Source organism: Hemibagrus wyckioides, linkage group LG28, assembly GCF_019097595.1.
Source record: "Hemibagrus wyckioides isolate EC202008001 linkage group LG28, SWU_Hwy_1.0, whole genome shotgun sequence".
Classification (NCBI taxonomy): Eukaryota; Metazoa; Chordata; class Actinopteri; order Siluriformes; family Bagridae; genus Hemibagrus; species Hemibagrus wyckioides.
Genome location: NC_080737.1, coordinates 3,863,236 through 3,875,365, shown reverse-complemented (window position 1 = coordinate 3,875,365; position 12,130 = coordinate 3,863,236). Strand labels below are relative to the sequence as shown.

The following is a 12,130-nucleotide window of genomic DNA, read 5'->3' as shown; positions in this document are numbered from 1 at the left end:
CATCTTCAGCTCTGCTACCTCCAGCTCTGACTCCTGTCTCTGTCTCAGTGATACTGTCTCTAAACCATACAGCATGGCCGGTCTCACCACTGTCCTGTACACCTTCCCCTTGATTCTCGCTGAAATTTTTCTATCACACAGAACTCCCAACACCTTTCTCCACCCATTCCAACCTGCCTGCACTCGCTTCTTTACCTCTTTCCCACACTCTCCATTACTCTGGACTGTTGACCCCAAGTACTTAAACTTCTGTACCTTCTTCACCTCTTCACCCTGTAATCTTACTGTTCCACTTCCCTCCCTGTCATTCACACACATGTACTCAGTCTTACTACGACTGACTTTCATTCCTCTTCTCTCCAGTGCAAACCTCCACCTCTCCAGGTTTTCCTCCACCTGCTCCCTGCTCTCACTACAGGTCACAATGTCATCTGCAAACATCATTGTCCAAGGATACTCCTGTCTGACCTCCTCTGACAACTGGTCCATCACCACAGCAAACAGGAAGGGGCTCAGAGCCGATCCCTGATGCAGTCCCACCTCCACTTTGAACTCCTCTGTCTGACCTACAGCACACCTCACCACTGTCCTGCTCCTCTCATACATGTCCTGCACCACTCTGACATACTTCTCTGATACTCCTGACTTCCTCATACAGTACCACAGCTCTTCTCTTGGCACCCTGTCATACGCTTTCTCCAAGTCTACAAACACACAGTGCAACTCTCTCTGACCATCCCTATACTTCTCCATCAACATTCTCAGAGCAAAAATTGCCTCTGGTGCTCTTTCTGGGCATGAAGCCATACTGCTGCTCACAAATTTCCACTACCTTCCTTAACCTAGCTTCCACTACTCTTTCCCATAGCTTCATTGTGTGGCTCATCAACTTTATCCCCCTATAGTTGCTGAAACTCTGCACATCACCCTTATTCTTAAAGATCGGCACTAATACACTTCTTCTCCATTCCTCAGGCATCTTCTCACTCTCTAAAACCCTGTTAAACAGACTAGTTAAAAATTCCACTGTTGCCTCTCCTAGACACTTCCAGACCTCCACTGGTATGTCATCAGAACCAACTACCTTTCCACTTTTCATCCTCTTCAAAGCCTTCCTGACTTCATCCTCTCTAATCTTATCTACTGTCTGTTCCACAGAGTTCACCCCTTCTACTCTTTTTTCCCTCTCATTTTCCTCATTCATCAGCTCTTCAAAGTACTCCTTCCATCTCCTCTGTACACTCTCCTCATTTGTGAGCACCTTTCCATCTCTATCCTTAATAACTCTAACTTGCTGCACATCCTTCCCATCTCGATCCCTCTGCCTAGCTAACCTGTACAAGTCCTTCTCTCCATCTCTAGTGTCTAACCTAGTGTACAACTCACCATACGCCTTCTGCTTGGCCTTAGACACCTCCCTCTTCACTCTGCACTGTAACTCCTTGTATTCCTGTCTATTCTCTTCAGTCCTGTCCATGTCCCACTTCTTCTTGGCTAACCACTTCCTCTGAATACTATCCTGAACTTCCTCATTCCACCACCAAGTCTCCTTATCTTCTTTCCTCCTTCCAATTGACACACACAGCACCTTTCTTCCTGTCTCCCTGATCACTTCTGTTGTAGTTTCCCAGTCATCTGGCAGCACTACCTGCCCACCCAGAGCCTGCCTCAACTTCTCTCTAAATACCTCACAACATTCCTCCTTTTTCAGCTTCCACCACTTGGTTTTCTTCTCCATCTCTATCTTTGACCTCTGCTTACAGACCATCAAAGTCATCCTACACACCACCATCCTATGCTGTCTGGCTACACTCTCTCCCACTACCACTTTACAGTCACTAATCTCTCTTAGATTGCCTCTTCTACATAGGATGTAGTCTACCTGTGTGCTCCTACCTCCACTCTTGTAAGTCACTCTATGCTCCTCCCTCTTCTGAAAATAAGTGTTAACCACAGCCATGTCCATCCTCTTAGCAAAGTCCACTACCATCTGTCCTTCAAGGTTCCTTTCCTTAACTCCAAACTTGCCGATCACCTCCTCATCACCTGTGTTCCCCTCACCAACATGTCCATTAAAATCTGCTCCTATCACCACTCTCTCACCCATGGGAAAAGTCTCTATCACCTCATCTAATTCACTCCAGAATCTCTCTTTCTCCTCTCACTCACAACCTACCTGTGGGGCATAACCACTAACAACATTCAACATCACCCCTTCAATCTCTAACTTCAGACTCATCACCCTGTCTGACACTCTCATCACCTCCAGAACATTCCTCACAAACTCCTCCTTCAGGACCACACCTACCCCATTTCTCTTACTATCCACACCATAATAAAACAGTTTGAATCCTGCTCCTATCCTACGAGCCTTGCTACCCTTCCACCTGGTCTCCTGTACACACAGTATATCCACCTTCCTTCTCTCCATCATATCAGCCAGCTCTCTACCTTTCCCTGTCATAGTACCAACATTCAGAGTTCCTATTCTCAGTCCTACACTCTTATCTTTCCTCTTCTCTCTCTGTCTGCACACTCTCCTCCCTCCTCTACTTCTTTGACCAACAGTAGACCAATTTCCACCAGCACCCTGTAGGTCAACGGCGCCGATGGCGGTCGTTGTTAACCCGGGCCTCGACCGATCCGGTATGAAATTTAGAGTACTGACAATTCGCATGGTTAAATTTGGCAATGTTTTACGCCGGATGCCCTTCCTGACGCTACCCTCTCTATTTATCTGGGCTTGGGACCGGCACAGAAGTCACTGGACTGTGACCCCATGGCTAGATTTTTCAATCAATATAAACAAATGAGTTATTTTATAGCTGAAAGTCTGTTATACAGTTAATTAAGACACTGTTAGGTTTCTGTACATAGAGTATGCTGAACACAGGCAGCCCCAAAACAGGCATTGAGATTCTTGAGAGTTTAGAAAAGCTTTTTATAGAAATTTGACTACAGATATTAAAGATATATGGCTGACTCTCCTCTCCTAATGGATCTTGGATTTCAAATCAAAGGTTCTTACGTGTCTGGTGTCTGGGTGCACTGTAGATGTAGATTGTGGGTCTTTTTTAGTCCTACTGTTTAGATCTAATGAAAATATTCACAAAAGCAGAAATCAGCAATTAAAATAAAATCAACATTTTTGTAAATTTAATCAAATTTAATATATGCAACAGGATAAATTCTGACACTTGCTTTTAATTAACCTGCAAATTAATTAAAATAAAAATCGACACAACAGCTTAATGACACTGATCCTTCATGCAGTAAAGATTATTTTATAGCTACTTTAAACTTTTTAGAAACATCAATAAAATAAAAAAATTGCTCATTTGACTAATACTCAGTCATATACAGTATATATATATATATATATATATAACATAGCCTTCTTAGGTCATTTATACCAGCCTCTCATGGATATGTGCACCGTATATTTATATATATAAAAAAAAGAATATTTGGTTACCTGTAAGCCAGAAAGTAGAAGGCTTCCACACCTCCCGGCTATTTTCATCCAATATACTTAAAGTGAATTCATCAACCTCAGGATTAAAGAGCACCTCGAACGTAGGAGGAAATTTGAGGTCGTAATCACAATTAAACGCCGTATCCTAAGAGAACAGGTGATGGGAGACATCATTCCAAGTCAACCATGTTTATTAAATTATGACCATATGAGATGAACTTTACCTCTGGTTGGGACATAAGGTTGTGGTCTGTAGTTTTACAGCATGGCCTGTAGCTGTTACTGGGAGTCAGCTGACATTCGGAGGCTGTCTCAATGTATGTTTTGGACTTATGTTGTTTCTGCACCTTCATGACAAATAGAAATAGTAGAGTCTTCAATTTAACAATCAAATATCCTAAAACTACAAATTCTGGTTATTGGAATACAACCTCATCTCATCATTTTATTTAAGGAGTATAATAATAGTAATAAACATATATGTTAAAGCAGATTACCTCTTTAATTGGCACATTCCCCGGCAACAAATGGATTTGCAGTTTATTCATCCTGTGTTCTTCAGTTTCTGTACAGAACAGCAGGACTTGGGCTCTGATGGGATATGATTGGAATAGCAGCTCTTTTACGAGACCAATGCAGGAGAGACGTTGTCTCTGAACATCTATGATAACGTGTGTGTCCGTTACTTTCAGTGGCTGAAGGTTTTCTACAGTTTCACCGGTCACACGTGCCACGGTCAGTTTAACCACATTTGTATCTGTAACATCTAAACAACCAGAATGAGAAATTTAAAATAATATTCAGAAAAGATAATAAATGGTTAGAATTCATTAGTTACAGTATTGGAAATGTTACTCAATTGCAGTGACTTTTATTAACCTTTTATTAACTTGTCTATTATTATAATATTGTAACTCTGGCTTAAATCTCTTACCCCAATGGATCTCACAGTGTGGAAGGTGCAGGTAACAGATTGAACCTTCAACGCAGTTAATACTGTACAGAGGTCCTGCAGGCTCCATGCTGCGTAATCCATCCAGGACCTGGCAGTCCCAGGACACTACTCTGTACATCAGTACACCTTTCTCTTCCATCACAAACACAAGGTTGGTCAGTTTGCATTTAAACTGACCAGCATGAGGGCAGAGAAACCTGATGAACAAAAAAAAAACATATCACCATAACATCAACTATATCTTCACCTAGAGGAAGAAGAAGAAGAAGAAGAAGAAGAAGAAGAAGAAGAAGCATGTCTGTTACCTGTATTCATCTCTGTTGTTATCTTCAGGACAGTTTTCAACCAATTCAGGCGTAAATAGTTCAGTGTCTGTTGAGGTCTGTTAAACAGACAGAAATAAGCACTGCTTTTTAGATGGTTTGCTTATTTTACTTCATTTCCTTAATCAATTTCTACATTAAAAAAAACATCTTGTAGTTATTAAACTTTTCTTACAGAACTCGAATTATCTTCATTATATTATTTTCAATCAATATAAACAAATGAGTTATTTTATAGCTGCAAGTCTGTTATACAGTTAATTAAGACACTGTTAGGTTTCTGTACATAGAGTAGGCTGAACACAGGCAGCCCCAAAACAGGCACTGGGATTCTTGAGAGTTCTTTAAAAGCTTTTTACAGCTAAAGTGACTATTACAGAAATTAAAGATATATGGCTGACTCTCCTCTCGTAATAGGTCATGGATTTTGAATGAAAGGTTCTTACGCGTCTGGTGTCTGGGTGCAGTGTAGATGTGGATTGTGGGTCTTTTTTAGTCCCACTGTTTAGATCTAATGAAAATATTCACAAAAGCAGAAATCAGCAATAAAAATAAAAACATTTTTGTGAATTAAATCAAATTTAATATTTGCAGCAGGATAAATTCTACTAATACTCAGTCGAAATTTTCCTTTAAGTACATATAATGTTTTCGTGTCTGCTTATCTTATAAATGAGGTCTTTTAAAAAATAATAATGGAAAAAAAACTACAATCAGCAAAAAGAGCACTAAACTCCAGCACCATGCACACACACATTGATCCTTTAGGGTCATTTTAGCATGGCCAGTCTACTTACCTGCATGTTTTTGGGAGGTGGAAGAAAACCAGAGGACTTGCGGGAAACCCATACGAAAATATAGCGGACGTGTGATGCTCCACACAGGCAGAAACACCAGCTGAGAACTGTATGAGACAACGTGGAAGAATTTGAGAACATATATGAATGCATTCATGAAACATGAAGAATAATTCATGCCTCTAGCCATTCCCTCCTTCGATTTCTTGTCCTCTTTAGTCCTACGTAATGTCTCCACATCCGTGATTAAATGGCAGCCTTCATTTCGTGCCACAGTCTTCTTGATCTTCTCCAGCAGCTCTGCAACTTGAGAGTCATCACCCATCTTATTGTCAAAAACATGATATCTGTTTCCGCATTTCTCTACCAGCCACTGCAGAGCCTGTCCTTCACTCTCAATGTGTCTCTCTATGGTTGTGTCTCCCAGATAGTCTCCAAAAGTGAACAGAACTATGGTGTGACTCCAGACGTCATCAGTGAGAAGACTGAGATATCCTGCTAATATTTCTCTGTCTTTTTCTGTGAAACTCTTTTCACTGTTTACCACCACCAGTACAGCAAGTGGACCTGGAGGACACTGAGACACACTGTGGACGATCGCCTCTTTCAGAAGCTTGGCACTCTCCTCTACAGGTTTATTGCAGCACCATCCTGGAGCTTCAACTACAGTGATCTTCTTCCCTGCTACTTCTCCATGTCTCTTCACACATTGCACACTTTCCTGTAAGTCAAACACTTCTTGGCCCAGGATGGTGTTTCCTGTAGAACTTTTCCCAGAATTCCTGCAGCCCAGCAGCACAATGCTCACTTCTGACAGATGGTGTAGGTCACCTGCAGGACAAAAACACTTTAGGTAGGGAAGTGGTTGGGGTTGGGGTTCAAGCTCCTGAACAACCAAGCCACCATTGTTGGGCCCTGAGCAAGGTCTTTAATCCCACCTGCTCCAGGGGTGCTAAAACAGTTCTGATCCTTTGCTCTGCCCCCAGCTTTTTAATAAGCTGGGATATGCAAAAACTGCAAATTTCCCAGTTGTTGGTTGAATAAAGGATTATTTCAACTCTAGAAAGATTTACAGGCAAAAGAAACCTTGTGGGGAACCAGGCTCAAAACCAGACTCTTCTGGGTGACACTAAATAGTGGGATTATAAATCACTACAGTAGATACGGTTAGATAAGTCATACAAAGAAAAGGAAAACAGCATAATTTGTGGATAATTAGGCTTTAGAAAAGAAACCTGGGATGAATATATGGTTTGTTTTTATGATGACTACAGCAAGACACTTATTAAGTGCAAGACTTAAGATAAACAACTGACAGTTGCTTATTGATATGATCAATTACTGATCTAAGAAAAGACACTCACCAGACATATAACTTGGGTCACTGGAGGCCATTTCTGACAATTCTACAGCTTTCACATCTGAAATGAAATATTAAAATGCAGTACAAATCTTTAAACCACTTCTTTATCAACCGTTAAGTTCCCCTTAGTAATAAACTGTTATTTGTTTGTGTTACTGATCATTTTTTTGCATTGTAATGCTTTACAGGGATCAAAACCAGAGTAATACCTGAATAAGGAAACATATCACATATTGCTAGGTGTGAACGGTTCAAAACAAACAAAACAGGTAAAGCCATACCATGAATGTTCGAGTGCTAGAGTGGTCTAGTTTATGACAAAAAAAAATAAAAAATTTCAAGCCCAAATCCTACTTGCGACACCAAATCCAGTAGGATCCAGTCTAGGGTTAGGTCACACAGCTTAGGGTTAAAGGCAAGGGGTACATGTGAGATGATGGAGAACGAAGTACTGGGTGCCTTGAGACAGCCAGTTTCCTGTTTACAAAGAACTTGTATGTAAAACAAAAGGGACTGACCTAGCTTGTAATCAAAGCAGGCAGCATTCAAAACCACAAAGTTATAAGGGGGAAAAAACAGGAATGAAACTTACCATTTTACAGAAACTAATTGCCATAACCATAATAAATATACCTTTCAATCCATCCAGTCATTTTCTGTTTATCCTACACAGAGTTGCGGGGCAACTGCAGTCTCTCCCAAGAGTCTCGGGTCACAAGACACCCTGGATGAGGTATTAACTTATCATAGGGCACAATCACACACTCTCACATACGGGGAAGTTAGAGATGCTCCTCAACCTACAACGCATGTGTGAACTTTTGGAGGAAACCCCGAAGTACAGCAAGAGAGCCTGCAAACTCCATACACACACAGGGTGGAGAAAACAATCCAAACCCCCAACTTTGAAGGTGTGGGGCCAAAAAAGCTTAATATCATATTATGATTGATATTCAAAGACATTGATTCTGATGCTGCGTTCATATTATTGTTTAACTAGAAATTCAAGACACATTTAAATTCCTGTAAAACAAAATACACTTTGGAGCTTTAACATTGTGTAGAAGTGCTGTCCCTTTAAGAGTAGGGCTGATGTAGATGGGTGGAACTAATGGAGCTAATGTCATGACTGGAAATTCCTGTCATTTTTACATTTGGGTTCCAGATCCATCCAGTGGCAGGTTGGGACATTGCAGGGATTTAACCAGTTGAGATACAGTTTTGTTGCAAGGCACCGTGAACAATAGTTTTAACCACAGAGTTTCAAGAAAATGTTTGCATTAAATAAATGAGAACATCTCTACTCATCTTCTCTCGTTCATTGGAAAGGCTTGTGTTTGAGGAGCCATTCAAATAGAACATCTTTGATTTCTTCTGTGATGCAGTCACTAAAGCTCCTGTGTTTAGGACTGCTGCACACTGGCCACAGACAAAAATAGGACACACACCAAAGTATTTTACACGTGAATATCTAAGAGATGCAGAACCAGATCTGCTTGTAGAACCAGTTATCAGCAGACAAAAAAAACATACGTCACAGACTGGACTGTATAATGTTGCTTACTGGCCTGTTCTCTTGCTGCTTTACCTCAACCAATCAGTATGGCTATGCTTTCTGACCAATACGATTCTGATACACTGTATGGCCGAAAGTATGTGCACCCCCACGTGACCATCACACCCATATGAGCTTGTAGATAATCCGATTCCAGGCTTATTCTCTTTGCTCTTATAATAAGTTCCATTCTTCTCTTCTGGAAAGGGTTTCCACTAGATGTTGGATTGTGGCTGGGGAGATTTGTGCTCATTCATCTATTCATTCACAATAGTGTTAGTGATGTCACTATGTCAGGAGACTCCAGTTCTGGTTCTAGTTCATGCCAAAGGTGTTCAGTGTGGTCTAGGTCAGGGCTGAAAAAAAGTGATGGCATGCAGACAACTGCACACATCAATGCCAGTTAGAACCAGTTCTTTCTAGCAAGACAGGAAGGAGAAGAGATATCTCCGAAGAAAAGAGAATGGTGCAAGACTGTATATCTGAACTGAGAATCTAACCCTGCCCTGAATAAACCTTCTTCCTGGAACCTTTGCTCAGTCTCCTTTTGTAGAATTTCCACCACATAAGGCTTTAAATGTACATCAATAATCTTCTACCCCAGCTTGGTCTGGTATGTGTTAGTCGTTCTACTCAAACTGATAGTCCATCTTTGCCAGCTGGTTCTATCATAATTGATAATATTGATAGTAATACTAGTTAAAACCTTCAGAAAGCAACACAACAGTGAGGTGATTAGAAAATCACAAAACTTTTATTGATCAATTCAGGCAAGAAATAAGGAAGCTGGAAAATAAGTTGGCCTACAGTCATGTGAAGCTTGGCTTGGGTTCAAACCAAGCTGGACACGCTCCAGTTCCATCGACATACTACTGTCCACTGGATTAATGATTCAGGTTTTCTTAGATTTTTCCAGGCTGATTGCCTGCCTTCTTTTTCTGCTATTTATGCCTTTGTCCAACAGGTTTTGCTGCATATTTTACAACTGTATTGCTTCCACTGCATGACAGAGAATACCTACTAATGTTTGAAATAAAGTTCAGATGATACAATTAAAGTAAAAGCAACTTTAGGTACAAAGATTTGTGTAAATTGTGTAAAATTTGATCAGAATAACAGCTGAAGCTGTTGTAAAATTACTGAAGAGCATAGGCCTACCTGATTCTCTCTGACTGTTGTTCTGGAAATAATGACAAGGGGTTCAAAGTATGCTTTCTCTTTACTTCGTATGAAGAACATATGCTACAGGCTCTGAAGTTGGACTTTAACGTTGCCAAATTATACAAATTTTCACACCATTAAAAAAAAAAGATGTTATGATTTTTAATTATTTCTTATTTTTTTAAATGGAGGTAAATGTTAATTTAAACAATTTATTTTTCCATAAATCTATATTTCTATATGTATATCTATATATTTAGCCATCAAAAAAGAAAATGTTAAGAAACACACAAACAATATCACAATTTCAAGTATTTCCGCTATAAACTATAAACCTGAATGCACCAGGTGAAAAACATATTTGTTGACAAACTGCTTTAATAATAGAAAAGGTCTGAATCCTTCAGGACATGCTGTTACAGGAAAGAATCAGTGTTGGGCTGATGATGTTAATTCAGCATCATCAGGCCCATGGTTGATTATAATAGGACATCCCCATGTGTTGGGAAAAAAACAAACAAGAAAAATACCTTCAGTGTGAAAATGATTCATTCTTACCTTTGTTGTTGTTCCACAAGCGATCCAGAACACAACTTCACACGCTACAACGATAAAACCAGGACACGCCTGCCTTTGTACTGACTTTTACCTTTGGATGAATGGATGGATAGAAGGACAGCTGGATGCTGGAGCTGCAAATTATCCCAAGCAGGAGTGTACAGGAAGTTTAGCACACTGTCCAAAGTTTTTTTTTATTTTTATTTTTTTAATTACTTGCATATAGTGTGTTTCTGTTGTGTCTAGTGTATTTCAGCAGCAGGTTGTTCTGATTAACATCCCAACGTCTCCACCACAGCTTTCCATCCCTGTTCCTAAACAGCACATTTCAATGTTTTCCTTACTCTAACACACCTGATTCAACTATTCAACCCGTTCTGAGTTGAAGTGGGTGTGTTACAGCAAGGGGAAATGTGCCAAGAAGAGGGATTTCAAGGACTAAGGCTGGCAACCTGTGATATAGCTCTGTTAAGTATAGGTGCTGCCCCCTAGTGGCAACTGCATAACACTTGATTTAAAGTGGTCCATTTAAAAAGTATACTCTAAACAACTTAATAAACTCATTTGTGGGTTGCTAGGGCATTGCTAGGCAATTGCTATGGTATTGCAGATGTTTGCTGTGGTGTTGCTTTGTGAGTGTTCCAGCTTTGTTTATCTTAATCCCATAACCCGCACCACCTAAACCCCTGACCCCCCATGAGTGATGAACACATTCCAAGCTTCTCAGAATCCTGAATACACCCCTCATAGTTTCTTCATAACTGTAATGAATCAAAATAGAAATCAGTGTAGAAGCCATTTTTTATGGCAATTATTTAGTTATATTATTAAATTGTTACCCCATATTTCCAGGGGGTGGTGCTAAATGCTCCAAAAGGCACATTTTAAAGGCATAAATCAAGGAATGGGGAAAAAAACACAGTTGAACTAAAGTTTTGTTTTTCAAAACATAAACTAATTAGTCGTTTAAAACCACCATTATCCTGACCAAAATAAAACAGCTCTTAAATTAAAGGATGTGAGTTTGATTATTCACTTACAGTGGCGTTTCTGTTGGGTCTTGTGGGATCCCAGTCCTTCCTACTTCCTTAAATCAAATATTAAATCTAGCTAGCCATTTTATCACCTACCAAAACAGGACAATATTACACATTTTGTCCATTTCAGAAAGGTTTTTAAATGAAATGGCATTTACAACCTACACACACTGGGACCTTCTACATCTTCTGGACCGATGGAAACGAGTTAGAGGACTGGAGAACCAGAGAAGTGGGACGCTGCACAGATCTGGAGACGGACGGCGCTGAAATGATAACATTAGCAGTTTATGTCTACATTAGTTGCAGTTTAGTCTTAATGTCACAGACATACAAGGAAAAATCCAGTACAGAGATGAACAGTTGCTTCATTAGGATCATAGACTTCCCCAGACACAGGCTACACCAAATGCGGTTCAGTGTTACTCTTCACGAAATCAGGCCTAGATAAAACAAAAAAACAAACGAACAAAAAAAACAAAGTGCTTTAGATTAGTAAGTGACATAAACAGGGGATGTCCAAAGAAGGCCCGTGTGTGTGTGTGTTTTTTTAACGTCCCATTTTTTAGGGTGGGAGGGTTTCTGGGATCACCCTGGACTAAAAGGTTAAAGGTTTAGAGATTAAATGTCAAAGTTCAAAGTCATTCCAAGTCTCAGCGCAATCAAAGTCTCTGGAGTTCCAGATTCATCCAATCAAATCTCATAAAAAGAGCACAGATCCACAGGAACCGATAAAAGCGAAAACCGTCAAAGCTTCATATCACAGAGAGAAGTAAATGAGATCAAAACTTTCATACATGACATCGTCATCAGTGTTTTTTTTTTGCCTTCTTTTTTTTTTTTCTCAAATCCATGCTGTCTTTTAACAAGGGATCAGGTAGATTAAATTGACACTGGAAAAAAGTT

The 12,130-nt window shown here is 40.0% G+C and overlaps 1 protein-coding gene across 1 annotated transcript in view; it reads right to left on the bottom strand.

Annotated features, from left to right (window-relative positions):
- Positions 1 to 11,353, bottom strand: part of LOC131348665 (uncharacterized) — a 35,053-nt gene extending 23,700 nt beyond the window's left edge. The window contains exons 1-10 of the mRNA XM_058383798.1: positions 10,188 to 11,353; positions 6,915 to 6,971; positions 5,551 to 6,381; positions 5,200 to 5,264; positions 4,736 to 4,812; positions 4,410 to 4,627; positions 3,973 to 4,241; positions 3,700 to 3,822; positions 3,476 to 3,620; positions 3,029 to 3,093 (exon numbers count right to left, since the gene is read on the bottom strand). Of these exons, the coding sequence (XP_058239781.1) occupies positions 3,029 to 3,093; positions 3,476 to 3,620; positions 3,700 to 3,822; positions 3,973 to 4,241; positions 4,410 to 4,627; positions 4,736 to 4,812; positions 5,200 to 5,264; positions 5,551 to 6,381; positions 6,915 to 6,945 (1,824 nt within the window). The 5' untranslated portion in view covers positions 6,946 to 6,971; positions 10,188 to 11,353. The remainder of the gene's footprint in view (positions 1 to 3,028; positions 3,094 to 3,475; positions 3,621 to 3,699; positions 3,823 to 3,972; positions 4,242 to 4,409; positions 4,628 to 4,735; positions 4,813 to 5,199; positions 5,265 to 5,550; positions 6,382 to 6,914; positions 6,972 to 10,187) is intronic.
- Between the last annotated feature and the right edge of the window lie 777 nt (positions 11,354 to 12,130).